We start from the raw sequence: 27,404 nt of genomic DNA on the forward strand, positions 1-27,404 counted from the left end.
TGACGTGATATTTACAACAAGCAGAAACTTTACGCATATAGTAGCAATATTTATTTCGATAAATAGTAAGCCCGCAAACGAAGCGAACGTGTAATAACAAAACAGGCAGTGTGTTTTTCGGCTCGATACAAAATTAAAGTCGGCAACCTATCCCTTTTTGGTTCGAAATTTAAGCCTACTGTTGTAAGAATCAGTTTCTACTATTTGTTTTTTGTTTTTAAAGTTGTTAAATTTAACGCAATACTACACACTACCAACTGTAAAACGAGCATACTTCTAAATTTCGGAACTGTATTTAAAAAATTTTCAGAAAAAATAAAATTTCTTATGTCCGGCTATTACCCCACTGTGTCAGTTTGACGTAAGCGCACGAGCGCCTCTATTTATCTTGGCTGGCAGTTGGTCCAGTTGCCAAGTGTGTATTGCATGTGTTTGTCGTCGGTACCGCTACAAGCATTCCGCCAGCCAAAAGGGTACGATTGGAAAGAAATTCATTTTTTTTTCTCCAGAATTAGCAAACAGTGGCATCGAGGCGTCGTTGGAGCATCCTAAATCTGGAACATCCTTGGCAGAAAAACAGGCTCATTTGGAGGAGGAGCGCATCGCGGTGAAATGTGTTACTGTTGATGCCGTACACCGCGTGCAGTACACAACCAACCACACACACAATCACAGCACGCACGTTCCACGATGGTGCTGCCCAACATTCTCGTGACAGGTGCGTGTTAACATTTCCCGGCCTTTCCTTTCATCATATCCCCCGCCCAAATCACTCGACTGATTTGCCGCTGTTTCCATCGCACCCGTATGCACAGGTACGCCCGGCACGGGTAAGTCGGAACTGTGCCGGCAGCTGGCGGACAAGCTCGGCTTCCGGTGGCAGAACGTGAGCGAGATCGTGACCGAGCACAAGTTCGTGGAGGAGTACGACGAGGAGTTCGAGTGCCCGGTGCTGGACGAGGACCGGCTGCTCGACCATCTCGAGCCGCTGATGCAGGAGGGCGGCTGCGCGGTCGAGTACCACAGCTCGGAGTTCTTCCCGGAGCGCTGGTTCGCGTCGGTCTGGGTCGTCCGCTGCTCCACCTCGCTGCTGTACGACCGGCTGCAGGCGCGCGAGTACGGCGAGCGCAAGATCAAGTCGAACATGGAGTGCGAAATCTTCCAGATACCGCTGGACGAGGCGCGGGACGCATACCGGAAGGAGATCATCCACGAGGTGACGAGCGACACGGCGGCGGATCTGGACGCGACGGTCGAGCGCGTGCGCGACTGGCTGGAGCAGTGGAAGGCGAAGCACAATAAATCGTAACCCCCCCCCCCCCCTCATCAATTCAACCCCTCCGTTCAACCGGACGTTGCGTTTTTGTGTTGGGTCGACGGAGCCGATCTGCCCGAAAACAGGAAAAAGAAAAAAAAAGCAGCAAAGTTTCGAAACCAAAACCGGGCGTTAGGCGTTCCGGGCAAGGTGGTACGAAAATAGAATTTGTGCTCACTTGCACAAAACAACCAGCACGACGCAAACGCCAAACTGCTCCAGGGTTTTGCTCGGCTTCACCACAATCAAACGAAAGCTTTTGCAACGCCCGGCGTCCCGGGCAGGCCGCCCATGCAAGGCAATGCAAGGCGGGAAAAGGATTGTACAGCGAGTGTGTCTTTCGGTGACCCACGTTCCTCGGGGGTGTAATTTGATATATGAGCATTTTAACTGTTTGTGAATGGTTGCCGAAAGGGGTTTATTTTTCATCCCTTCAACGGTTATTTATAGTTCAAGTGTGCGTTTTTTTGCTCTCAATCCAAGCCCTGATTGAATGGATGTTATTAGATGTTTTTTGATTTATGGATCAATATCAAACCTTATGATTTTTTGATACTTTTTTTAAGCATAAATAGGATAGCTGGCTGCTTGGATATTAAAAAAAAAAAATACTTGATGCGCTTTAGAAAATGTTTCATCCCGTGCCTTTTAAATCGTTGCATTCAATCTACTTCAAGCACTTTAACTCGTTCTACGGCCCGATACGCGGATATGAATGTCATTTTCAAATAACTTTTAATTTGAAAAAAAAAAATCTTCAACGTATCTTTAAGACAATTGTACCATCTTCAATAATATTTCATGAGCATGTCATATAACCAAAATCAGGTATGCCGATCGTAGTGTAAATTTGGTCATTGAGATAAAAAAAGTCCAATCAAAACTAGATTTCATGCATCGACCGGTATTGCTTCCAGCAGTGTGTATGAAAATTCCAGTAAGAAAAAAAATCAAAATAAATATCACATGATTTTTGTTGCGTGCCTTCGAGCTTGGCGGAACAGGAATTCCTTGAGAGCGATTAAAAACGAAAGGGGATCGAATGTAATTTTCTAATGCAGTGTTCGCCATGGCCACTCTACCATATACAGTGGTGTTTTTGTTTTTGGTGTTCTTTTGTAGTGCAAAATGACAGCAGTTTAAATAGTGAAAAAAAAACAAGCTCCAATATACATTTAAAAAAAAAAAACATTAAAAATGTTCAATTAAACCCGTTAAATAAAACCCGTCCTGGGAGAGGGGCACCAGCACCAGCATAACATTCAAACGCTATGTTTAAATGAAAACTCTTTTCAATGATTTGGCTCAATAATAATAATAAACAATTATCTTATAGGAAATTAAGCATTCGTCGTAATGACGCATTTTTATAAAATTACAACGACCTGTGTGCTGCAACGGTTTTTATTCAAATGGAAAATCCTTTTTCTGTGTAGTTACTGGTAGAAAAAATCTGAAAAAAATATATTAGACGTGTAATATACTGTAGCAAACACACCAAGAGTAATTTTGCTGTGAAAGTGTTGTAAAGTACCTTATTTTTAATTTTTATAAAAGTTATGAGCCTCCAAAGCAGCCTGGAATGTTTTATTTATTTATTTTTTTTTTCGGAATGTTTCAAGCCAAAATTATTTGAATGTGTAAAAATTAAATACAAAAAACAATAAAAACAATTGCTGCATTGTGATGGTCGTTGCACCAATGCACCATCCCTCCCAGCAAGCAGAGGCGTCAAGAAGAAGGGGAGGATAAGAGAAGACGAGAGGCTTTATTTTCCTGCCCAGCTGTCGCATCAGCTGAATTTGACGTTTCACGTTCTACGCAGGACGCATCAGGGCCGGACAAAAATCAAAACAAACTTGTTTGTCACGGAGCGGCCGCTGTCTTTGCACAACAACGAAGCACGTCCTACGTCCGGAAAACCAAAATCAGAGAAGCCCCAGTGGCAGTGGTTGTTGTTGTGTTGTGAGTTTTTTTTGTCTGTGACGTGTGTGTGTGTGTGTGTGTGTGTGTGTGGTTGTGTGCAGTCAACCGGAACCCGATTTTTTCGCCGTCGTCTGGAGGCTGAGGCGTAATTACAACGCGAAAAGAGAGAAAGAGAGCACGATGGAAAAGCAGCACCCGGAGCACCGCGCGGAGGAGGGCAGGAAGGCCTCCCCGGTGCCCGTTATCAAGCAGGACCAGCATCTAATCGGTGAGTAAGTGCGCCAAGAATGTGTGTAGCTGGCCGGATTAGGCCGCGCGCCTGTGTGTGTGTTTTTCCTTCTTTCTTTTGTTTTTGTGGCGGCTCATTCTGGCTTTCGAAGGAGAGAAGGGGGCCCACTCTTATCAGGGGGCGAAAATTTGTTCCCCTGCCCAGAACACGACACTGGGAGAAAAATACGGTGCCACACAGAAATAATTAACAAACGAACAATAAAACAAAAAAAAAACAAAGGGGCGAGTATTCTTCGAAAAAAAAGGCAGCGTGGCCAGAGGGGTTGAGGTTGTACGCCAATCGGTTGCTTGCTCCCCATTCGTCCAGACGCTCGACATTCGTCCGGGTGGCTACGGACGCTTTGTGAAACGCTTTCCCTTCGTCCCCTCTGTGTGTGTGTGTGTGTGTGTGTTAGTTTGTGTGCTAAATTAATCGAATCGTTCAATAACAATCAACAACAACAATGCATATATCGGTAGCGGTCGTCACCAGCCTGCTGGACAGCCTGAACGACAAGGAGGAGCTGCTGCGCACCACGACCGAGGCGTCCCTGATCCGCATCGCCAAGCGGCGGCACGATGAAATCGTAGAAGTGTTCTGCGACTACCGGAAGAAGCACCCCAAGCTGGGCGACACACACACCCTAATCATACTGAGGTAAGTGTTTGCGAGCAAGGTGTAACAACGGGAGCAACTCCCACCCTAGTATCGAAGCAGACTAGTGTTGCGTAAATCTGATTCAGATTCATGAATCGAAATGAATCTTTGGAATGATTCAATGAATCTGAATCCCGATTGGAAAGATTCACGAATCTCAAAAGGAATCTCTCATATCTCGAAATCTTAGTCAATCGCAAGGGATTCTTAAATCTCTAAACATTCATAGAGTTTGAGCTTTTTGTTATTCTTCTTCTTGGCGTAACAACCTACGTGGACATGCCAGTCTATAGAGGCTTTCGAGACTTCTTGGCAATACTACGCAACCGGATAGTTTGTTTTGCTACGGGGAAACGGTCCATGGGAGGCTTGAACCCCCGACAGGCTAGATACTGAACCCACGACAGGCTGACGACTGATAGATTCATGAATCGCTGAGGATATATGGATTTTAATGAATTTATGAATCTTATAGATCCATGAATTTTTGAAGATTCGAGTATCTTTCGAGATTCATGAATCCTTGGAGATTCATGGATATTTAGAAATTGATGGTCATTTAGAGATTCATGAATCTATGAAAATTCATGAATCTTTGAAGATTCGTTAATCTTTGAAGATTTGGGAATCTTTAAAAAAATTGGGAATCTTTGAAGAATTGTGAATCTTTGATGATTTTTGAAACTTTCGAGGTTTATGAATCCTTGGAGATTCATGGATATTAAAGATTCATGGACATTTAGAGGTTCATGAATCTATGAAAATTCATGAATCTTTGAAGATTTGAGAATCTTTGAAGATTTGTGAGTCTTTAGAGATTGGAATCACTCATCGCTGAAGATTCATATGACTGAATCTGAAAGAAAGATTCATAAAACCCAACACTAAAGCAGCTAGGCAGACGGGCAAGCTGAGATCGATTTCTGTGAAGAGAGCTCGGGAATGGTCAGCCCTCAATCTCTGTGACTTGTCCAAAAATTCCAACCGTGGCAAAAAAAAAAAACGGTTCTGCGATAAGCTTTAATCAGTGCGTCGTATACGCATTGAATGACCTCGATCTTTTCTTTTTTTTTTGCTGCTCCCTTTGCCATGCTGCTACGATTTAGGCGCGATGATCGGAGTGAACGAAAATGCTACTGATCTATTTCTTTTCCCTTGTCCTCGCTCTCTCCTTCGCAGAGTAATCTCGTACATTGCAACGAATCTGATCGACGTGATCGATCCGAACACCGCCTCCAAGTGCATCCAGTACAGCATGGCGGAAATCATGAAGCTGACCGAGCAGAACGCCTCGGTGCAGAACCCGTGCCGGGAGATACTGGTCGCGGTCGGGCGGCGCTACTGCAAAGAGATAATGGAAATCTTCGTGAAGCACCTGGAGCAGAACCAGCTCGGCAACTTCATGATCGTGCAGTCGGTGGGGGCGCTCGCGACGGCCAACACGCTCGACACGGTGCCGTACATTAAGCCGATCCTGGCGCTGATGCTGCCGACGCTGTCGGCGGTGCGGCAGGACTTTCTGCGGCAGGCGTACGCGTACGCGATCGGGCGGTTCTGCGAGGCGTTCTCCGAGTACCAGGAGTATCAGCGCCAGAACCCGAACGAGGAGGCGCCGATGAAGACGGGCGTGCGGTACGAGATCCAGGACGAGGTGTCGATCGTGTACGACCACTTCCACGCCCACTGGCTGGCGTCGCGCGAACCGAAGCTGACCGGCGAGGTGCTGAATGCGTTCGCGTACATGTACCCGCTGCTGCCGGTCGAGCGGGTGAGCGACAATCTGGCGAAAACGGTCCCGAGCGTGCTGGCCCTGTACCGGAAGAGCTTGGACCGCAGCGCCGTCACGCAGTACCTGGCGTCGATCATCAAGACGGTGCTGCAGCTCGACTCGAAGCTGCTCGCGCCGATGGCGGACACGCTCGTCGGCTGCCTGTTCGATCTGGTGTGCGTCAGCCCGGACTACGACAAGCCGCAGACGGTGAAGGGGCACTTCGAGGTGCTGCGCTGCTTCGATCTGCTAGCGCCCGAGTACGGCGAGAAGATCATCGAGATACTGCTGATCCACCTGCGCAACAACAGCGAGCGTGAGCGCATCAAGTCGCTGCTGGTGGTGACGCACCTGACCAACACGTCCGAGCCGGTCGTGCGCGACAAGCTGCCGGAGATAACCGCCATCCTGCGCGGGCTGCTCGCGACGGAGAAACCGGTCAAGGTGCGGATCGTGCTGCTGCGCACGGTGGTCGCCTTCATGCAGAAGAACTTTGTGCGCGACCGGGAGTTTGTCGCCTTCCTGATCCGGTGCAGCTGCCGGCCGGCCAAGCTCAACCTCGACCACGGCAGCGCGGAGGAGCACCAGGAGTTTCAGCGCGCCTGTCACGACACGATGCACATCCTGTCGTCGACGGTCGGCACGGTGGACCGGATGCTGCGGGCGGAGCTGCTGCAGGCGTACCTGCGCTACGAGTACACCGACATCTGCGGCACGATCGGCAAGTGTTTGGCGAACCTGTACGCGAAGGATCCGGAGCTGGCACTGCACGCCGCCGCCGCCGCCGATCCCGACCGGCACAGCGACAACCCGTTTGACGAGTCGGGCAGTGAAAGGGGTGTGGAGCTGGGTGATGAGGCACAGCCGGGGGCACCGCCGCCGCCCCGCCCGATCGCTGTGTTTGTGCGGACGCTCGCGCTGCTCGGGAACTTTGGCGAGCAGGGGCGGATTCAGCATCTGTTGGCGTTTCTGAAGAGCTACGCGGGCAGCTTGTACCGCCATCTGGTGCCGCTGTGGGGCGAGCTGCTCGGCACGCTGCAGGCCGAGCTGGCGGGCGGCATCGACGAGCAGCGGTACTTTGCGCTGCTGTTTGCGTTCGTGCAGGAAACGATACGCGACGTGGACGAGTACACGTTCGTGGAGGGCATCATCGCGGAGATGTTCCACCAGCTGCCCCTGTACCAGCCGGCGAGTGGCGGCGGCAGTGGAGGAAGTGCCGGCGGCGGAGGAGGCGGAGGAAGTGGTGCCGGTGGGGCGGGACAGGCGGCCGAGTTCCGGGTGCCGCCGCTCGACCAGGAGCGGCGCATGCTGGTGAAGGTGTTTGGCGTCTGTCTGTGCCACACGCGCGACGAGCATCTGATCGAGAACAAGCTCGACCTGATCGTGGCGCTGGCGAAGGGCGAGAAGGCGGACAAGCACGCGCCGACCGACGAGTACGAGCGGCTGATGCAGGACTATGCCGAGGCGCTCGGGTACGCCTCGGTCGAGCATCTCGACCGGGTGATGGGCAAGCTGACGGCGCTCGTGATCGACGACGGGGCGGTGAAGAAGTCGAGCAGCTTCTTCGCCAACCTGAACTTCATCAAGGACAGTGCGCGCGAACTGGAGGCGTACAAGCTGAAGGTGCTCGCGCTGCAGTCGCTGCACGTGATCGTGGGCCGGGCGCCGAAGGACGCGATCGCCCAGCACTACACGGACGCGGTCGTGCGCTACCTGATCGTGCAGTTCGACAGCAAGGAGCTGTTCGTGCGGCAGCTCGTGCTGAAGACGCTGCTCGCGCTGACCGCCGTCCTGTCGCCGTCGGACGGCGACGAGCGGCTGGCGAGCGAGCGCAACCGGGCCGATCTGCACCGCATCTGCATGACGATCACGGCGGACAGTGCGAACGAGTATCTGCCGCTGCTGCCGTCCATCATACAGCTCGCGACCGTGCTGGTGCAGCTGAGCGCCGAGGAGCAGAACCTCGACGTGAACGGGCTACTGAACGCGATCTGCTTCTACTTCTTCACCACCGCGCAGAACCTAAAGTCACGCCTGGACACAACCGAGGACGATGCGCGCACCAGCTATCTGGCCCGCTTCCTCAACCGCTCCCTGCCCGAGGTGAACCAGTTCATACGCACCGTGCTGGTGCAGCAGAACGCGTCGCCCGCCTGCCTGGACGATGTGCACTCGATACTGGAGAAGTGGCTGAAGGACCGGAACGGCGAGGTGCGCATCTGCGCCTGCCACGTCTACAACAGCACGCTCGAGGTGTACATGCGGTCGATGAAGATCGGGTGCGAGGCCCCGTCCAAGTTCAACCAGACCGGCAGCATGCTCGGCAAGATGGTGCCGCGCTGCATCGACTCGAACGCGACCGTCCGGCAGACGGCGGTGGACGTGCTGAAGAAGATACTGGAGATTGCGTGCGTGTACGAGACGCTCACGGTCGCGGACAGCAGCGTCGAGTGGGTCGGCGAGCTCGACCGCATCCGGGACGAGATCGTGACGGACGACGCGAAGGACATCTACCGGCTGGCGGCCGAGCTGGCGCGCATCATCGCCCAGCGCCTGTCCAGCTACCAGTACGTGCAGTTCAGCAAGTGTCTGCTGTACAGCGTGAGCGATCCGGAGCCGAGCTCGGTGATCGGCGCGTCGTACGTGCTCAAGTTCTTCATGCACGTCAAGGGCTCGGAGATGTTTCACGCGATCCCGGAGCTGGTGAAGGAGTGTCTCTACGTGAGTGTTTTAGCGGGCGTTAGAGTTAATTTCAGTGTGTTTATTGTTATTTGATTTCTTGGGTATTTCCCGCAGGCTGTTAAAATCTGTGAAGTACCGCGGGCCAAAACGACGATACTGAAATCGATACTGGCGCTCACCAAACACCACCCGAAGCTGGTGTGCAACGAGATTCTCACACAGTGTTTGCCGCTGGAAGAGTAAGTATGTCGGCACCGGCCGGTTTCGGTGCAACTTTGTGGTTGGCAGGCAGTGGTCGGTTTTTTTTTGTGAAGATAAGATAAGAACGAAGATAAGAATACGTGAAAGGGAAATTTTTAGGAATTTATTTAGGTAAAAGATTGGAAAATGTGCCAGAATAGAACACGAATGAAGCATAGCATTGGAATGCTGTATAAAGCAGTTAGATGCCTTTTTTTATTACGGAATGCTTCTAATTGTAGACATTTAACATGTTTTTATTGAAATTTTTCCTTTTTAAGGGACTGGCTATACCGTTTATTAATTTTTACTTATTTGCCGTGGTGTACTACAATCAATTTAAAGTGTGTTGGACCTCTGGTAGGCCCTAATGTAACGATACATAATTATTTTATGTCTATAATTTCATCTTCAGTCTAAACAGTTTTGTTTCAACTCGTTTTGTTTCCAGTGTTTTTTTTTAAATATTAAAATCTAATCTAGACCAGATGTATTAAAGTATCAACATTGTTATCACCATAAAAAGAACAATATTTTATCATACTGTCAGGTATTTGACTCCAAATATCATTGCAAAAGTAACAGGGGTTTTTTGTTATATTTTTGGTAAATTTAGGCCATTAAAAAACAATTTCTTTTTAATATTGAGTCTTTCGTAGCAGCACGATACATTCTTACTAAATTATGTATTATCTCGCATAGCGAGGCGTTATTTAGAATGTTCCTCGTTAAAGGATGTATTTGTGGAGTATTTAAATTAGAATTAGAATTACATTTAAACCATTATGCGAACGACTTTTTAAGAGGAGAGATACTAGCTAGCATATAATGCTCGCTATTGTCCAATGTAATTTTCATTTAGAATTCTATCAGGCCTGTTTTATCATTCCACTCGATTCGAAAGGCATACGAGAAGTTTGGGACGGCAATTTGTATTTTGTTCTGTGTACGAACATCATATTTAGTACCGATCGAGCGAAAACGTGGTAGAATTTCCAATTAGACGTCTCATAATGATGAGCTAATGAGCATTAAATCGATTTTCAAGGTCTTTTTTTACATTCTACTTTAAGGACTGGGGATTGCTTCAATTACAAGACTAAGGCCTGACACGAATCATGTTAGCGTCACATACTCAATATTGATAATTAGAGGTGATGCTCAAAACGATTGGAGTGACCAATGCATGCTTCGTGACATTTTTGCGACCAACGGTTGGTCAGTCATGACTTTTTTTTATTGTGATCAGTTCTGCAAAATGTCACTGTCATAGTTATGACAAATTCCGGCTGAAAAAAAAATAATGTCAGCGTCACGAGCTCTACTGTGATGATCAGCGATGAGACTCAAACAGTTGTTGCGACCATCACATACTTAGAGATATTCTGTGCAACCAACTCTTGGTCAGTCACTTGGTCGCGGCATTTTCTGTCCGTAATCTTCACGATAGTAATGGGAGATATATGATACATGCGAGTGATTCCAAGAAACAAAATCAGCATGGTTTTTCGCTCTGTTTGACCCGACAGACCATCAACTCAGACAAAGCGAGAAATCATGCTCATTTTGCTGCTTGGGACTACACGCCAAGTATATTCCAAGAATGTCGTGATTATCACTGGCAGAAAATATCATGACCAAGTGAGTGACCAATAGTTAATTGCTACAAAAAATGTCACCAAGTATATGATTAATCCACCATATGAAAGTATGAGTCTCACTCTCTGATCATCCTAGCTGTGTACGTGAGTTGATTTGAGTTTTGTTTCAGCAATGACTGTTGGTGACTGAAACAGTGGCATTTGGCAGCACTGTTCCCAGGCAGAAAAAGTCATGATTATGCTTGTGACGTCATTAAGTTTAGCTTGTGAGTCAGAGTATCGCGGTTGACTCAAGCACTCGCATGTCGTCATGTGTCGACATGTCATGACGCATTTTCATTGAGTATCAGCAATGAGCATCAAGCTACCACAGTTATATTCATTGTTTTCGTTGGTGAATATCTGGTGATGCTCATGCCTCGTGCTCAATTTAGAAAGAGAGATATATGGTAGACAAATTGAGCCAGCGAGGAAGAAAGCCCTCGAAGGCACGACCAATCCCGTACACTTTGATTTACAGTGAGTTCAGCAAGTATTCGTCTAACTGATATTAGAGATGAGTCAAAAGTCAAAAAGATGAGTCAAAAGCCAGCGTAGAAGAGTAAAAAAGCAGATGAAAACGATTAACAGCGCGCGTTTACAGATTCTTTTAAGTATTTTAGTTGCCTTTGTACAATTTTCGCAGTTATTTTGTAGTAAAAGGTGTAAATTGATGGTCCTTCCATCATACCTTATCATTACTGTCACAGTCCTATGCCTATTGCGGCCATTATTAGCCTTGTTCTGTAGGATATACAGTAATGACTCGCTTTTCTCGCCAATTCTATTCTAAACCAGGCACGTGATCGACTACTGGAAAACGCTCACGATGGACGCAGACCTGAGCGGTATCATCCTGGACAACTTCATCGGTGGCGTCACCTCCACCTGCCTGTACGAGCAGCCGCAGCAGCAGCAGCAGCAGCAGCCGGATCCGACCGATGATGCGGCGCGCACCGCCACGCTGCACCCGTTCGCGATCGTGTGCGTGCTGCGCGAGATGTTCGCGTGCGCGGAGCTGAAGAGCGAGATGCAGTCCCGGTTTCCCGAGATCTTCTGCATGCTGCTCTCCACGCTCGCCTCCTACATTACGCTGCTGCCGCCGTACAGTGTGCTGGCGCAGCCGAACGCCGCCGGCAACGTGACCATCCCGAAGGGTGGCAGCCGGCGGGGCGCAAAAGCAAACGGGGCGCCGAGCGGTTCCGGCAAAGAGGCAGCCGCGGCCAAGCTGAGCCCGTGCCAGATCGTGCTCGACGCGTTCCAAACCTTCCTCGACACGCTCGGCATGCAGCAGATCTCGCTCGTGCTGGCCGTCTGTCCCGATCTGGCCGCCAGCACCGATCTGAACAGCTTCATCGAGATACTGACGCCGCTCGGCGTGGCGACGGCGAGCGAGGTCGGCATCAACTCCGCCCTGATGCGCCAGCTCGTCACCACGATGAGCCGGTACGTCAGCAGCCCGTACGACACGCAGCGCATCGCGTCGACCGGCTTCTACGCGCACCTGGTGCCGCTGCAGCCGTACGGCGAGACGGCCTCGGTCATCATGCTCAGCCTCGAGTCGTCGCTGAACGATCCGAACCCGCTGGTGCGCGGGCTGAGCATCCGCGGGCTGGCGTACGTGTGCAGCCTGACCCGGCACGACATCGACAAGTACGCGACGATGTGTCTGACCTCGCTGCTGAAGGGGATTGAGGACTACAACGAGCGCTGCTTCATCAACATCCCGCTGGACAGCATGCGCGGCCTGTCCCGGGTGCTGCAGGCGATCGAGCCGGCCAAGTTCGAACCGTTCCAGGTGTCGTCCGCCATCCGCATCCGGCCGTTCTTCGAGAAAAGCTCGACCGAGCTGCGCGAGTCCGCCATCCTGCTGTTTGGCGATCTGTGCGGTCTGAAGCTGAAGCAGCTGCCGGCCGGCGAGGCAGGGCAGCATGATGGGGCGGACGTGTCCGAGTCGCTGGTGGAGCAGCTGCGCGCGAACCTCTGCTCGCTGCTGCTCCATCTGTGCGAGCAGAACAGCATGATTGCGCGGGCGTGCAAGATTACGCTCAAGAATGTGTGCGCCCTGCTCGGCACGGCCAAGATGAATGCGCTCGCCCAGAACCATCTGCTCGAGCACGGCCAGCTGCAGTGTGCCGTCTTTCTCAAGGATTTCGTCAAGCTGATCGTAAGTGCGGGGGTTTGCAGTGATGTTTGCTTTCTTTCTCACGCTTGCTTTTTTTCTTTACAGGGCGAAGAGTTGCAGGAGTGGATCAATGATTTTATCGACGCCTGTCTGCCACTGCTGCGCAGCCAGTGGCCCGAGATACGCGGCAACGCGGCAATACTTATCGGTGAGTCGAGCGTTTAGCCGAAGCGTGCAAAAAGCTAATCGGGATAGTTTCATTTTTTAAATCGGTTTCAGGTCTGCTCCACTGTCAGAATGCGAACGTCAAGTGCCAGCACATGGAGCAGATTGGGCACAAAATATCGCTCCTGCTGAAGGACGAGTGTACCACGGTGAGGGTGAGTGCGTCGGAAGCGCTCGGCTACATTTACGGTGAGATGTGAGCGGCGGGCGGGTTCGTCGCCTGCTCCTTTGTCGCTGGCCAGAGAGCATTGGCGGGTGTGCATGGGCGAGAGCAACGATGTTACTTACCGAGCGGCAGCAACCGTCCCGCCCTTCTGGTGGGGCCTGAGACTGAAGGAGAAGGCTGCTGATCTTCGCTAATGCGAATTCAACATTTATTCCAATCGCGCGATCGTGAATTTATCTCATTAGGTTTGTTTGTTTGTTTATTTTTTATTATTATTATTATTATTATTATTATTATACACACATATCTATATATTGATACGTTTACTTGTTTTCGCACATCGAGAGAAGCACTGTGTGTGTGTGCTTTGTTGAACTTAATTAGTGTTTGGGCTTGCAGAGACAGAAACAAAAACAGAACAGGTTTCCAATTATACCAGCTACTATGAAGTGCAATGCAATTGCTACCGACCCATCGCGCGAGTAGTGCTTTGGGGCTTGCGTACAGTTTGTCTCGGTCCCCGGCTATTCATTTTGGGCTAGTACTATCCGAAAGTTCGACTCGAATCGCGCTTACCCGCGCGCAAACACTGGTAGAACCGGCTGGCGAACGTGCCACCGAGCGCACCCTGGCAGCGCGGCCCACCGTTCACGTGCAGCATCGTGTAGTCGACGCAGTCCACCAGCCCGTCCCCGTTGCAGTCGGTGCCGTACTTTTCCATGTACTGCGTCACGATGCCGGTCGCGCAGTCGTAATCGTTCGCACAGTCCTCGAACGCACCCCAGCGGGTCGGTTCGTCCGCCGGCAGGACCACCCTGCCCGCATCCATCCAGTAGGCGCGCGAGATGGAGAACGGACCGCAGTACTGCAGAGGAGCAACGCACGAATAGAATCAGTGTTAAGCTTACCTTCACAGGCCTGCCACTTTAGCTCACCGACTGTCTGCAGGTGGTGGACGTGCTGCAACCGGTGGATGCGTCGCAGATGCACCGGAAGCAGGTGGCGTTTAGATTGGATAGGAACGCACCGTTCACCGTAGCGAACGATAGCAGCAGCAGCAGCAGCGACGGACTGAAAGGATGCATTGCGAGACGGATCGATAGAGAATGCGTCGCGCGAGTGTCCCGTCAGTCCACCAACGATGGTGCGGATGCGCTGGAAGATCGCGACCTTGCGATAGTTGGTGGCCGCTCGAGTTGATAAGCCTGCTGGAGCTGGATGACCTCATTGCGCTGATTGCAAGGGGCAGCTGCACATTAGAGCTAGTGGTTTTGTGTTTGCTAATGGCATGCGGCGCTCCACATTGGTACACATTGCACATTGCTTTGTTGTGTACGCTTTAAAACGTGATTCATGTATGCTGTGGAACGAGCAGAATCAGCTCCTAGTGTAGACTCAATCCTGGGATTTGTGAGGGTTATTGTCTTCCGCTGCGTGTTGGAATCGTTTCCTGAAGAATGTTAGAAATTCCCAGTTTACTTAATCTCAGTCTGTATCTGCATTTGGCACTAACGGTAACAAGAACCTGGTGCCGGTTGAACAACAGAACACATTTAGATAGTTTCTAAAGTTTTGATAGCTAATTAGCATCTAACCAGCAATACCAGCTGCTCCTGTTGCCTGGTTAGGGAACATCTGAAGACACAATCTGATAAGTTGGTGGAGTTAGGTCCGCTTTCAGTTTATTTATTGATTTATTAATGGGTTTGGTACTACATATACTGGGTTTCTTTTGGAAGTCTTCTGGATCTCAGCAGTCGCCCATAGTATGCACGATTCCTCAGCACAACGCGTCTCCAGATTTTGCTGCTGATATCGTTGTCCGAAGTATCGCCCAAATGGTCCAAACCGAGTCTCCGGCAAGTAGGTACTTCGTCTACGTCGCATTGATTCTAAATCCAAATCTTGCTGCTTCGCGTTTGAGTTGGGTTTACGCCTCACACACCTTCGCTTTTGTCCTGCCGATGATGTTGATGTCATACGCGAAGCTCAGAAATTGGAGAGACCGATAGAGGATTGTGCTACGGATCTCGTTGTCTAGCCCCCCGCTTCGAATGACACCTTCAAGGGCGATGTTGAAAAACAGACAGGAGAGTCCGTCGCCTTGCCTCAGACCCCTGTGAGATTCAAACGCTTCCGACATCAAGTACGACACTCTCACCTTGTAGTGCACCCCGTTCATGGTGGCCTCTAACCGCCGCATCAAATTCCCAGAGAAGTGGTACCGCTACATGATGTTCCGTAGCTTATTCCGGTCTATGGTGTCGTAGGCCGCCTTGATGTCGATGGACAGATGATGCGTAGGAATTTGGCGCTCTCGGCACATCTGGAGGCTCTGCTGTAGAGTTAAAATTTGATTGTTGGTGGATTTGCCTCCAACAAACCCATATTGGTAGCGGCCGACAAATTTTGTATCAAGAGGCACAAGTCTGCAGAACAGGATCTGGGATAGAATCTTGTAGGCGTCATTAAGGACTGTAATGGCACGAAAATACGAGAATTCCAGTCTGTCGCTCTTTTTGTAGACTGTGTGAATGACACCCAGCTTCCACTCCTCCGGTAGTTCTTCCTGCTCTCAGATTATCAGGATCAGCTGATGCATTTCGACGGTAAGCCTCTCCGGCCCCATCTTAATGAACTCGGTCGCCTGCCCATAACTGCCAGCAGACCTTAGAACATTTATCATTTCTCGTCAAATTCAATTCATCGTCTCGTTAGTCAAACATCACACACAAAAAGAGTCCATAACCTCCTGTAGCCTAAAACGTATAAAAGCCTGTAGCCTAAATCGTTGATATACAAAGATAATAACGACTAAGGTTGGTTCCCTTTGGGACCGTTTACAGGCAATTTACTAGCGAGGAGTTGAACATTGACTAGGTTTTTGTAACAGGTCAAGAGGTTCTTGGAGGCACAGCTCCAATATTGGAATCAAAAACGTCACCGAAAACTTGATTTGTAACCGGTCCAAGTGATAGCGAGCAATTGTTTGGCTGTGGAGTGACTAGGATTACTAAGTATGTAAAAGATCTTGGCATCCGACCTCCCCAGTATGTTCTGTTTCACCCAATCAGCCCGATGCCATCAAAAACTGTACGAAGATTCACAGTCTGAAACTTATGTCCGTAGAGGGCTACGAAGTTAATGTGCAATTTATCTCAAATTTATGTAGTCTTACCTCAGGAGCTTGAGAATTGATAAGAATAATGTGTTTTGCTGCTGAGATAGCTGAGATTTGAACTTCTGTATAATTCCGAGGTGATCATCGGCATTAAATACCGTGCCTCTCGTATAAGGACAGAGTCTACTACAAACATTCCAGATTTAGATATTCATTTCTGGAGCATACAAGCCAATAGCAAACACGGGACATATAGGAACAAAACACTCTGAAAAGAAGCAGCAGATTAGTTGTAACGTATAATTTCTCCCTGGAATATGATCCAGATGTTCGCCAAGATCACTTCATCCAGATGTATCACTAGAAAACAAAAAGAGATCTCTTACCAATAAGCTTGCCAACTTGTCTGAACCAAATGGCAGTTTCCTAAGGCCGTTACTGTTCGATGTACCTGCGATATCTCGGATCCGTTCTTTGTATACGTATGTATGGGCTTACCTTGTCTGAACCAAAATTCCTGATTGCACTTCTCCCTGCAATCGCAATTTGTCATCAAAAGGCTTCCGTGAACCTAATGCCATTCTTATCTTTCCCGATAAGTCCCAAATGCGCCGCGTGTGCGGTTTGTTACTTCGTTTAAAAACACCTTTTTCAATTTATTGATTAATCCTTCTCCCCCATCCCTGCCAATATAACTAATGCTAACGTGGGTACGTGTTTTAAAGGGGTGTTGGAGGTGTAGGTGACCAGATATATATATACATGTACATTAAACCTTTCGCTAGCGTCTGCGCCATGTCTCACTTAACTACAGTAGCCCCCTTGTGTGGGGAGCCCATCGGTGGCTGATTGGTTGGTCCGTCAGTGTTGTTCGGGATGTATATATTTTTTTGCTTTAGAAGATTTAGAAAAATACAAAAAAAAAAACAACAAAAAGCGACGACATCGTCCCGCGCATTAGAGATCCGACTCGACGCCACTGTCCAGAAAATCGCGCAGCAACGTGCCGACCTTGATCGGGAACACACGGATGATGGTGTTCAGGTACAGCAGGTACTTCGGGATGGACACATCGACCAGGCCGCGCCGCTGCCCATCGATGATGGCGGCGGCCGCCTCCTCCGGTTTCACCAGCCGCATCAGGTTGGGGAAGCGCATGTGCGGCCGCTTGCACAGCCCCGTATCGACCATGTACGGGTAGACGGTGGTGAACTTGATGTTCGGTTTGCGCGCGTCCTGCCGCAGCTCCTCGGCCAGCGCCTCCATGATGCCGCGCACCGCAAACTTGCTGCCACAGTACGGCACGAGGTTGTTCAGGCCGCAGAGCCCGGCGACGGAAGACATGGCGACGATGTAGCCTCGGTTCTTCTCGAGCATGCCGGGAAGGTAGCTTTGCAGCAGCTAGCAGAGCGATGGATAAGCAAAAAAAAAAAGGTTAATTCTCTTTTCCTGGATGTGCTCAGAGTCACTTCCACGCGAAATACCTACCCAGAAGTGGGCCATAACGTTGATCTCGAACGTTTTGCGTATTTCGGGCTCCGTCTGCTGGAGCAGCGGATGGGTCGGCATGATGCCGGCATTGTTCACCAGTATCGTTACCGTGCCCACCTCCTGCCGTATCTGCTGCGCCGTCTCAATGATCTGCTGACGGTTGGTGACGTCACAGCTGCTCAAACGAATGGAATTGTGGTGGCGTTACGTTTAGTGTTACTGCTACCGTTACGGTGGTGATCAGCGCTAACGGTGATACTTACACGTAGCCGAATGCATTGCCGCGCTGCTGCCGGATGGTGGCGACCGTGTCCGCGTTCATCTTCTCGTTGATGTCGACGCAGACGACGGTGGCGCCGAGCTGCGCGTACTGCAGCGCCATGCAGCGGCCCATGCCGTGCCCGGCACCGGTAATCAGCACGATATCGGTGTGGACGGTGTCGGCGGCCGGCGGCACCACCAACCGGTAGAACGACTCGAGCGTGTGATAGATCCATCGTACCAACATGGCGACAATGTCGATGATGAGGATCACCAGATTGTACATCTTGACGCCCGCGTTCGGTGCTGCGGTTTGACTGGAGTTTCGGAAATTACCGGAACATTGATGAGATAGAGAGGGATACAGAGAGGGAGAGAAACAAACAAAGGGTGTGGTTAAGACCTGGTATGCTCTTCAGACAGCACGACACATCTGCAGGTGGGAAAGAAGGCAGGACACTTTGTTAACTAACAAACAAAAAAACGCGTCGCAACAGTTTCTCTTTATTATTTTTCTAAACGTAAACAACTCTCAAAACGATAACAGTGTAAGTAGCCAGTCGGAAGTAGTCACAGGCACCTCTCTCACAGGTCCGACTGCAGGCCGGTGTCGAGCAGGTCGCCAAACTCCTGGCCGACGCGCAGCGGCATGTTGCGGAACCAGGTGTTCAGGTACAGCAGATACTTCGGGATGGACGCCTCGATGAGGCCGCGCCGCTGTGCATCGATGATGGCGGCCGCCGCATCGTCCGGCTTGACCATCTTCAGCAGGCTCGGGAAGCGGGTGTACGGCCGCTTGCACAGCCCCGTGTCGACCATGTACGGGTAGATGGTGGTGAACTTGACGTTCGGCTTGGCCGGATCGGCCCGCAGCTCCTCCGACAGCGCCTCCATGATGCCGCGCACCGCAAACTTGGTGCCACAGTACGGCACGAGATACTTGAACCCGATCATGCCCGCAATCGACGACAGCACGACGATGTGGCCCCGGTTCTGCTTGATCATGTCCGGCAGCAGCGACTGGATGAACTGTTAGAGTGTGGGTGTGTAGCAGGGAGGTTCAAGAGTGAGGTTAGTAAGGTCTGGTCCACCAATTCTTCATAAATTCAGTTACCCAGAAGTGTGCCAGCACGTTGATGTCGAACGTTTTGCGGATTTCGTTCTCCGTCTGCTGGAGCAGCGGATGGGTCGGCATGATGCCGGCATTGTTGATCAGAATGCTGACGATGCCGACCTGCTCGCGGATCTTCTTGCAGATGTCCACCACCTGCTGGCGGTTCGTGACGTCACAGCTACAAGCACGCAGATAGATAGAGGCGTTTGAGTTTGAGCGCGTGGTTGAGTTGAGCGCAGCCACAACAATAAAACTAAAGGCTCTTACGTGTAACCGAACGCTTTGCCACCCTTCGACTTGATGGCGGTGACCGTTTCCTGGTTCGTCTTCTCGTTCACATCGACGCAGACGACGGTGGTGCCGAGGGCGGCGTACTGCAGCGACAGGTTCTTGCCCATGCCGTGGCCGGCGCCGGTAATCAGCACGATGTCACCGCTCACGTCGCGGGCCGGCGGCAGAACCGCCATCTCGAACACGCCCTTGCCGACGATATAGATCGCCTTGACGAGGAACACCAGCACGTCGAACAGGACCAGGACCGCGTTGTACGCCATCACTGCCGGGTTATTGGAGGACGCGCTGCGGGGTTTTCAAACATGGGGACCGGTTTGTTTTTGGTGCCGCTCTCGAGACTGATGGCGCTCTCTTGGTAGGCGGGGATTGCGGGTACGGGGGTAGAGGATCTTGGACACACACAAACACACATAGAGGGCACGGATACACTTGGGTCACACGGGACGTAGGACATAGCACGCGTGGTTCACAACGGGGGTAATGGGGTAGCAGTTGTTTTAATGTTTTCGAATTTTGACAGCTCATACTACTTAATGGTAATGACATTTAACGAAACAAAAACACACAGGTGAGAAGAAGCAAACGAGTAAAAAACATCGCAATTGGAATCATAATGTCCGACGTGGATGAGTTGACAGGAACGGGTTTAAAAAAAAAAAACAGTGACCCAACATTTATTAAGCCATAATCGCTCAACGCTGGGGGGGGGGGGGTGATGCCGATGGTGATGGTAACGAACGGGCCGATAATGAGCGCTCTAATCTCCCCTTGGTTGTCGTAAAAAAACACACACACACACAAAATGTACCGAAGGCGTTCACAGGCGTGCCCGTGTATATCTCACGATAGTACCTTGCCCCAGCTGCCACTGCAAAACGGGCGGGAGTTTATCGGCCGGTAAGCATTGAACTTGAACCTTTTTGGCTGATTGGGACTTCTCTGATACGGGGGGTGTGTGTGTTAAAGACCGTGGATTGGAGGCGATTAAGCCGAAGCTTTGGTTATGGACCTCCAGGTACGGGCATGGGTCAAGGTACGGTTGCTACACTTACTGTGTAGGATTAGCAATTTCTACTGTGTCACCTAGAAGTTCAAGCCTTCTTGTTTTGCACTCATTGATGCCTATTAGGAATTTGTTACTTTTGAATTGTTGGGATCATTTGACAGGATCATCCAGCAGGTCCAGATCATATGCAAGATTTGTCAACATTTTGCTAAGCTTGAACAACCACCTAGTCCTAGATAGCCCAACAATTTACTTTGGAGGCTAAGGAGATAGGACTAACTCCAATTAAGAAAAAAAGGAATTGAAATTGGAGGGAAGAGCGGAAAATCTAATTGAAGAAGAGCATTAGAACGCACCAACAACTCCCAACTCTTGACATTCAGCATCCAAGATGTCGAGATGTTGATCAGATCTTGATTCTGGTGATGAGAAGATGAGATGAATGTATGGAATCTCAACATTTGGATATCTTGAGCTGTTTTGGAGGGCCAATTATAGTTTGCTAAGCTAGCGCCAGAGTGGTCTAGGCATGAATTCTACGCGCAGAGAACATTTCCCTGCTCTAGTTGAGGAATTATGGCGTGTCATTGAGGGATCTGGCTGGATGGATAGGCTGTGGTGACGAGGACCAGCATCCAAGTGTCGCCCTCCATCCAGAACGAAAATTTTGCAACTCAAACTCTAATGCAAATGAAGACTGTACCAAAGTTAGCAGATTGATTTTGTCTCCTTTTTGTAACACCACAAAACGAGAAAAAATGCCTGGTGCGTTACTAGAGCCTAGCCCGGGCGTACCGTACTGCTGCCGATCGCACACTGAAGCTTGTCCGCCCGGACCGGTGCCGTTTTAAGCGGGCCGGTCTCGCTGCCAGATGCCGGCGTGGTTCGACCGTTGCGCGAACAGCACGCTTTGGGCCTGCCTCCCACTGCTGGTTTTGCCCTTTTCCTGCGGGGGAGTGGGGATGGGGGAGTGAGGGAAGATGCTCAGTACCGGTAGGGCCTAAACCACACACACACACACACGCACACACGTAGATCCATTTTGCACGGAAACATGTGCGAAAGAATGGCGCAGAACGAGGGTCGTCCCGCGCGCACTTGTCATTCGGGGGGAGGTTGGGACCGGCGGCGAAAAGAAGGAACATCTTTCGGATGTAGGGGAAGGGGGACTGGGGGTCTGTGGGTATGAAACGGGTTTTTGTTGTTGTTGTTTTGTTGCCGCCGAGCAGAGGAAGAGCAGAAGAGGGAAAAATTGCAACAATCATGGCGCGCCAGCGTCAACCTTCGAACCGAGGCGTTTTAGAGGCGATACGGAAAGAAGAAGTAGAAGAGGCAGAAAGAATGAGCAAAAAAAACGAGGATCTTCAAGCGAAGATCACTCCCAGGCAAGGCTGCACACACAAACACACAGATGGGAATTATCCAGCGCTGGAAATGCGGCATCGGGGCTTGCGCATATCCCGCCCGCGTGTGTGCCTTTGCGCACTTGTTCAATTCCTCGCCGCAGAATATACGGCGGTAGCAGCAAAAAAGTGGAATGACACTCACACAGCGAAAAACAAACCCATGTGTTACTTTCGACTGCTCGCCACCATTGCGGTCCACAGTACAACGTGCGTGTCATATGCGCACACGGGAGGGCTGCAGCAGCAAAAGATGAAATCGCAAACCGGCGAGTGGATGGCAGAGCGCGAGCGAACGAGGGTCCGTCCGTCCTCCCTGTCCCTCAAGGCAAACCGTCCGAAGATACGAGTGGTGCGGGTTTTGCGAGATCATCAACACCGCAGGTCCCCGCAGTGCCGCTGACCAGTTGACTGACCTTAAAACAGTGTCACACGAACCCTCCGGCGGCGTCGGCGGCTTTGAAGGTCAGGATGTGGCCGTGTTGCAAATAATGTGGTTGGCAGTTTCCATTCCCGATAGCGATGATCCCGATCTTTGCGCACAGCACACAGGAGGAGGAGGAGGTCAATCATTCTCTGCCCTCGCTGCAGGCTCGCTTGGTCCTCCATCTCTGTGACTACATCGTGACTGTGTGGTCGAGATATCCGTTGTGAGCGCTGTGCTGGGGAGCACAGAACACCGCCGCCACTGCCGTGACCTTGTCGATCGAAAACCGAAAGCATCGTCCGCGGTCTCTTTCGCGGGTGGAGCTGCAACTCGCTTGCGGCGATATTGACCTAGGCCACAGTGTGCGCGAGCGCGCGCGCGCGCAAAAACAAAACAAAAAAAAAAGAAACACCAAAACCGCGGCGGTTCGTTGTCTGGTTCTTGTGCACAGCTCACTCTCACTCTCGGGTTGGTGAGTAGTTGTTTTTGTTATCTGCCGGATTGGCTTTCGGAACTGGTTTTAAAAAATCAAACCAGTTTGCACACGCGCATCCTTTCGGTGCAGAAATCGCGCTTTGGGGCGGTGGCCCCAAACGCACACGGCAGCAAGGACACGCCGAAGGACACGGAACAAGCAAGGCAGCGGGCGGTGGTAGAGAACAGGCCTCTTGGGTTCGGCGCAGCGGCTGCTGTCAGGGTTAATTGCACGTGGTGACGGCGGTTTGGATGTGTTGGGGTCGTTCTGCGCAGCGCTGCCGATATTGCGCTGAAAGCAGCATGCGAAAGCGCGCCACAACGGGGTCGTTCTTGAGCGTGTGCGCTCTCGTTGGCAGGTTGCTATTTTGAACCCTCCCTTCTCCTCCAAACCGGTTCATTAATCTGTGTCAATGTGCTGGAGTGTTCTACACCCCAGTTCTGCGTCTTAATTTAGGGGGCACACCCGCTCTACTACTCTACACACACACACACATTGGTTATCACCGGGGCTTGTGTGGTCAGTTTACAAGGTTTGTTTTTTTGCTTCTTCTAAACCACCAAGCTGCAAAGCGGTGGACAACTCTGTTCAAGCTTTGACAAATGTGTGAATCGATTGTGGGTCAAGCACGCTCACACACACTCACACAAACACACACTAATTTATTGCACGAATTTATGGATGCTATTTGGATTCGCGTGTTTCACTCATTTAGATGACTCATTTAGATAATGCTTCGTAAAGCAGATGGAGCGGTCTTGACATCTACGAGAATGTGACTGTCAAGAGGAGGGCGAGGGGATGAAGAAGACTTCTTGTGCTAGGGTAAAACGAAAAAAGAAAAAAATTTGGGGCACTACAGGAAAGAAGGTCAGGATGGGAATCGAACACGCTCGCGGTGTTATGGGCTTTTCAAGAGCTTTTTTTTTTGAGTGTCTTCTTCACATCCATGCAATATCCTTCTCACTCTACCTAATGAATGAGGCAGTTTTTTCACAATCGCGCGGGATACACAGCGGTGGGACGATGGTATGAGTATGAGAATCGATTCAAAGCTTTTCTTTCGAAGGCGTCAGTGCGTCTACCGATTCAACCAGCAGGCAGTGCTGAATTCGCTACGTTAAACGCGTTTATAAGTATTGCTGGGATCGCTCAGAAGTTACTGACAATAGTCTCATGACAGAATCATACATAGTTACTTTTATTATTCCGCCGAACGAATCTGGTGGCGTATATCCTCGAGGAACGCTGGGAAATATTGCGTCATTACTTTGAAAATCATGGCGTGTGTGGAGAAAAACACTTCTTTTCAAATGTAGCACATTTTTCGGGCACTGAGAACCCACACATAAGTGAAGAATTGCCGATGCATCCATCACAAACGACAATTGAGGGTAAGGATGACCTTTGTGACAATTGATTTAAAACAAGATGTTTATGTTAGAATCGATCTTTTGCGCACAGTTTTTGATGATCTCATTATCAGTCCACGTTCAGACTGTCGTTTTCCTACCAAGGAGCTACAATTTGACACCGTTGGAATGTTAGCTGCGGGAAGCTGTCAAAATACTTCCGATAAAAACATTTTAAATTCTCTGACCACTAGAGTGATTGCTGCCGGTACTGCCGCTATGCAAACATGTTTTGAGAAAATTGAGAAATTTGTTTTTAAAACGCAACGGCATTGACCATGTACCAACAGTGAGCGAAAACCACAACACTTACGTGCACACACACACACACACACACACACACACACAAATGGGTGTAATTTTGCGCGCGCGTTTGTTGCCCTTAAGCGTTAACCTTTCCTTTCGCGAAGGCACAACCTCATTGCAGAACGAAAAGAAAACCGATGCAACTACGAGCTCAAACCCAGTACTTGATACAGCAACACATTGGATGGCTTGATTGGAAGAAATAAGACACTATTTAATTTCCTACACTGTAAAACTGTTATCGATTGGTATATGTTTCTATCGTAGAGAATAACTCATCTGTTGCTCATCTGTAGCCCATCAGCAATTCATGTCAGTCTACCGAGTTTTGTTGACCTGTAAAAAGACCTAATGGACAAATAAATTGGAGAGTTCTTGCTCCAAGTAGAATTGAGGGAACATTCTGGAAAATAAAATACCTCAAGTGGTTCTGAACAAAGCGTTTAGTGGAGCCACTGGAATACATTGACTTCAGAGCATCATCGCCATAGCCTATGCCACTTCTTCTTTGTTTGAATGTCTATATCGCTGTCTAGATTCAATCAAGCAAGCAGCCCAATGTCGAAGATCAAACCATAACCACTCTTCGTGGTGAGTCTCGTTCTGTTCTTTACCACCAATAATGGACCTCCAATCATCTCCCTCCCCGTCTTCTTTAAACCAGCTGAAGAACCGAAGAGTTCTCCACACTTCTGAGCACGCGTCCGTGCACTGGTACTGGACACTTCTTGTGCGCGGCTACGGCTGCGGTTCTTTTGTGACCGTGTGGCATTGGACCGGACAGTTCCCTTTCCCTTTCCCTTTGCACAACGGTGTGGAAACAGCAGCAACAACTCAAAAAAAAAGAGGTGACACGCGTCCCAAACGCGGTAGGAAGTCGGCCTGCACTCGAACGCTCGGTTCGGGGTCCGGCATGCTGCAGCACAGCACCAAGGGCAATGATCATATAATTGGCCCGTCATGTGTCATGGCGGGCACCGCCGCTTCCCATCCAGCCCGGGGCCGAAGTGTGCCGGAGCGGGTGGACGATTAATTTATCGCACTCACCCCAGGTCCTTGGGGTCACGACATGCGGGGTGACGCTCGCGCGCGTTCTGGAAAGTGCTTTTCATCCCCCCCCCCTGCAGGCATTTTTTTTTTTTTTTGCAACATTCCCTGTCCCCCTTTTGCCTAGGGGAAGGGGAAGCTAGGGGAAGGAGGAGGCAAGCAATGCGACCAGAACTAGCTAGATGTCGCCTGTCCGTATAGATTCGGACGATGCTTGCCAGTTTCGTCACCCCAATTAGCACCCCCATGCTCTGACGCCTCGTGTCTTTACGGGTGCGATGGTGGGGAGGCGCGCGAGGGGAAATGTCAATGCCACGCTTCCACAAGGTGTTTGCCGTCTTTTGTGTGTTGACTTACCGGTCGCTGGCGGGGCTGGCGTCTTCGGGGCTGTTTCTTGGCGGGCGAGGCGGAATGCCGGAGTTTGAATTATCGATGAACTGCCTGCGGACGGGAAGGGAAGCGGTGAGAATCAATAAATCAGAAAAAAAACAAAACTGGATGAGGACTGGAAGGGTAGGTGTAGGAGAGGGACGAAAATGCCAAGAAGATTGTCTCGATAGCACCCCATGCCCAGTAGCGCTTGTGAGTGTGGTCATTAGGCGGTCATTAGGCACCGCGTGGAAATTCAACTTCCGTGGCGCGTCGTTCTGGAATCGTTCAGCGTCCATTTTAAAAAGCATTTGCGTGTTGGTGGATGTTATTTTCTTTATCTTTCCCCGCTCACACAAGTAAATACAACCCGCTTGGTAAGGTTTGTAAGTGCGGCGAAAGTACGCACAAAGAAACGATGGTGACCCACATTGGTATACGACGTCGTCGTTCGTCGCCTGGTGCACGCATAATGGGCAAATAATCGTTACTTTCGTGCCACCCAGCACCTGAAGTCTGAACCCCCCTCCCATTAGGTCGTGCGGCTGGGTGCGTGTTTAGCCAGCAATTAGCCCGTCCTGCTAGGAGCTGCTTTACTGCTCTTGCTTTACAAGAGTCTCGAGGACTCGCTGGAACTCAGCAGAAACAAGAACCTTACGGAGTGCCAGACATAGTGGAGCCATTTGGAGTTCCCACCGTTCGGGCACGCTCGGACCTCGGAACACTTCTACACGCTCCAGGGGTCACCCCTTGCCCGTGGATGGGGCGAATGTGGTCGACAATGTGTCGGTTGATCCGATCACATTACGGCACACACACGGGTGGAACATGCTGGCAGTTCGTGCTGCTTATCGCAAGAGTGCATCCAATCGTTTCACAGGCGCAAGGGGGGGGGAGTGCATTTGTTCTTGAACAACCTATACCAATCCCCCCCCCCTTGTTTGAGGTAGCATTCGAGCGTGTCGTCCGCTTTCGGTGTGATGATGCGGACATTGGACATACTTCTAGTCGCCTCACGCAAACTCACCTGTCGCTCCGAAACACGGAGATTGCATTGTCGATGTTGTCGTCCTGGAGCATGTTCATGGTGGTGGTGGGGAGGGGCAGTATTTCTGCAAGACCTGGTGTGGTCGGATTATAGGTTGCTGTGAAGGATGGTTTATAGTGGAGCGCAGCGAATCACACCGGAAAACGTGTCGGATTCAAAGGGTCGTTTTCAGGGAGACACACCACACACTCACTTGTTCCGACACACATACACAAACACACACACTCCCTCGAATGCACACGTGGAGCAGGGACTGAGAGGTTCGGAACCGGGAGTGGAAAACTCTGGCCAAAACAAAACCAAAAAAAAGGGGTAAATCGCAAAAATCTCCGATCCGTCCACACCCGCTAGCGGCTAGAAGGCGACTAACTGGAAGAGCTTCCAGCGGCGTACCGGCGCACTACGGTGCAGCACACACACACACACACGCACACACGTGCTACTCTTCCTAACGCTGTGTTGGGGCGCGCGCGCTCGGAAAGCGCGTCGCGTCGTTTCGCGCGTCCTCGCAAGCGCCAGATCACTTCCACCACTACTCCCCACACACGGTTGCCACACGTTTTAGTTTTTTTGTTGTTGTCTTTTTGAAGCACCCCCCTTTCCCCTTTGCCTAAC

At 50.4% G+C, this 27,404-nt stretch overlaps 5 protein-coding genes across 5 annotated transcripts; 2 read left to right on the top strand and 3 right to left on the bottom strand.

Moving 5' to 3' along the window:
• The first annotated feature begins 403 nt into the window (after positions 1-403).
• On the top strand, positions 404-2,659 carry LOC120905582 (adenylate kinase isoenzyme 6 homolog). The gene is made up of 2 exons (XM_040316518.1): positions 404-718; positions 816-2,659. Exons 1-2 carry the CDS (start codon positions 691-693, stop codon positions 1,307-1,309), a joined length of 522 nt encoding a protein of 173 aa, XP_040172452.1. The 5' UTR covers positions 404-690; the 3' UTR covers positions 1,310-2,659.
• A 465-nt stretch (positions 2,660-3,124) lies between these two features.
• On the top strand, positions 3,125-13,519 carry LOC120905580 (maestro heat-like repeat-containing protein family member 1). The gene is made up of 7 exons (XM_040316517.1): positions 3,125-3,509; positions 3,992-4,169; positions 5,349-8,658; positions 8,734-8,858; positions 11,298-12,666; positions 12,730-12,832; positions 12,904-13,519. The coding sequence occupies exons 1-7, from the start codon at positions 3,422-3,424 to the stop codon at positions 13,047-13,049; spliced, it is 5,319 nt and encodes a 1,772-aa protein (XP_040172451.1). The 5' UTR covers positions 3,125-3,421; the 3' UTR covers positions 13,050-13,519.
• LOC120905583 (lysozyme-like) lies at positions 13,257-14,156 on the bottom strand. The gene is made up of 2 exons (XM_040316519.1): positions 13,951-14,156; positions 13,257-13,880 (listed from the first exon to the last, which is right to left on the bottom strand). The coding sequence occupies exons 1-2, from the start codon at positions 14,098-14,100 to the stop codon at positions 13,560-13,562; spliced, it is 471 nt and encodes a 156-aa protein (XP_040172453.1). The 5' UTR covers positions 14,101-14,156; the 3' UTR covers positions 13,257-13,559.
• A 2,607-nt stretch (positions 14,157-16,763) lies between these two features.
• On the bottom strand, positions 16,764-27,162 carry LOC120906048 (short-chain dehydrogenase/reductase family 16C member 6-like). The gene is made up of 5 exons (XM_040317448.1): positions 26,769-27,162; positions 25,730-25,813; positions 17,891-18,205; positions 17,625-17,802; positions 16,764-17,537 (listed from the first exon to the last, which is right to left on the bottom strand). Exons 1-5 carry the CDS (start codon positions 26,825-26,827, stop codon positions 17,094-17,096), a joined length of 1,080 nt encoding a protein of 359 aa, XP_040173382.1. The 5' UTR covers positions 26,828-27,162; the 3' UTR covers positions 16,764-17,093.
• On the bottom strand, positions 18,353-19,943 carry LOC120906049 (short-chain dehydrogenase/reductase family 16C member 6-like). Its single transcript, XM_040317449.1, has 3 exons — positions 19,270-19,943; positions 19,003-19,180; positions 18,353-18,917 (listed from the first exon to the last, which is right to left on the bottom strand). Exons 1-3 carry the CDS (start codon positions 19,554-19,556, stop codon positions 18,474-18,476), a joined length of 909 nt encoding a protein of 302 aa, XP_040173383.1. The 5' UTR covers positions 19,557-19,943; the 3' UTR covers positions 18,353-18,473.
• Positions 27,163-27,404: the final 242 nt, after the last annotated feature.

Source organism: Anopheles arabiensis, chromosome X (genome assembly GCF_016920715.1).
Source record: "Anopheles arabiensis isolate DONGOLA chromosome X, AaraD3, whole genome shotgun sequence".
Taxonomy (NCBI): domain Eukaryota; kingdom Metazoa; phylum Arthropoda; class Insecta; order Diptera; family Culicidae; genus Anopheles; species Anopheles arabiensis.

Excerpts from the sequence above, each read along its gene's own strand:
- LOC120905580 (XM_040316517.1), top strand. The coding sequence starts at position 3,422 with ATGGAAAAGCAGCACCCGGAGCACCGCGCGGAGGAGGGCAGGAAGGCC. Across the intron at positions 3,510-3,991 it reads GCAGGACCAGCATCTAATCG|CGGTCGTCACCAGCCTGCTG; the intron begins GTGAGTAAGTGC and ends ATATATCGGTAG. Across the intron at positions 12,833-12,903 it reads CAACGCGGCAATACTTATCG|GTCTGCTCCACTGTCAGAAT; the intron begins GTGAGTCGAGCG and ends AATCGGTTTCAG.
- LOC120906049 (XM_040317449.1), bottom strand. The coding sequence starts at position 19,556 with ATGGCGTACAACGCGGTCCTGGTCCTGTTCGACGTGCTGGTGTTCCTC. Across the intron at positions 19,181-19,269 it reads GGCAAAGCGTTCGGTTACAC|CTGTGACGTCACGAACCGCC; the intron begins GTAAGAGCCTTT and ends GCGTGCTTGTAG. Across the intron at positions 18,918-19,002 it reads ACGTGCTGGCACACTTCTGG|TTCATCCAGTCGCTGCTGCC; the intron begins GTAACTGAATTT and ends ACACTCTAACAG.
- LOC120905583 (XM_040316519.1), bottom strand. The coding sequence starts at position 14,100 with ATGCATCCTTTCAGTCCGTCGCTGCTGCTGCTGCTGCTATCGTTCGCT. Across the intron at positions 13,881-13,950 it reads CCACCACCTGCAGACAGTCG|TACTGCGGTCCGTTCTCCAT; the intron begins GTGAGCTAAAGT and ends GCTCCTCTGCAG.
- LOC120906048 (XM_040317448.1), bottom strand. The coding sequence starts at position 26,827 with ATGAACATGCTCCAGGACGACAACATCGACAATGCAATCTCCGTGTTT. Across the intron at positions 18,206-25,729 it reads GCCAGCCCCGCCAGCGACCG|TCAAACCGCAGCACCGAACG; the intron begins GTAAGTCAACAC and ends CCGAAACTCCAG. Across the intron at positions 17,803-17,890 it reads GGCAATGCATTCGGCTACGT|CTGTGACGTCACCAACCGTC; the intron begins GTAAGTATCACC and ends TCGTTTGAGCAG.
- LOC120905582 (XM_040316518.1), top strand. The coding sequence starts at position 691 with ATGGTGCTGCCCAACATTCTCGTGACAG. Across the intron at positions 719-815 it reads GCCCAACATTCTCGTGACAG|GTACGCCCGGCACGGGTAAG; the intron begins GTGCGTGTTAAC and ends CCGTATGCACAG.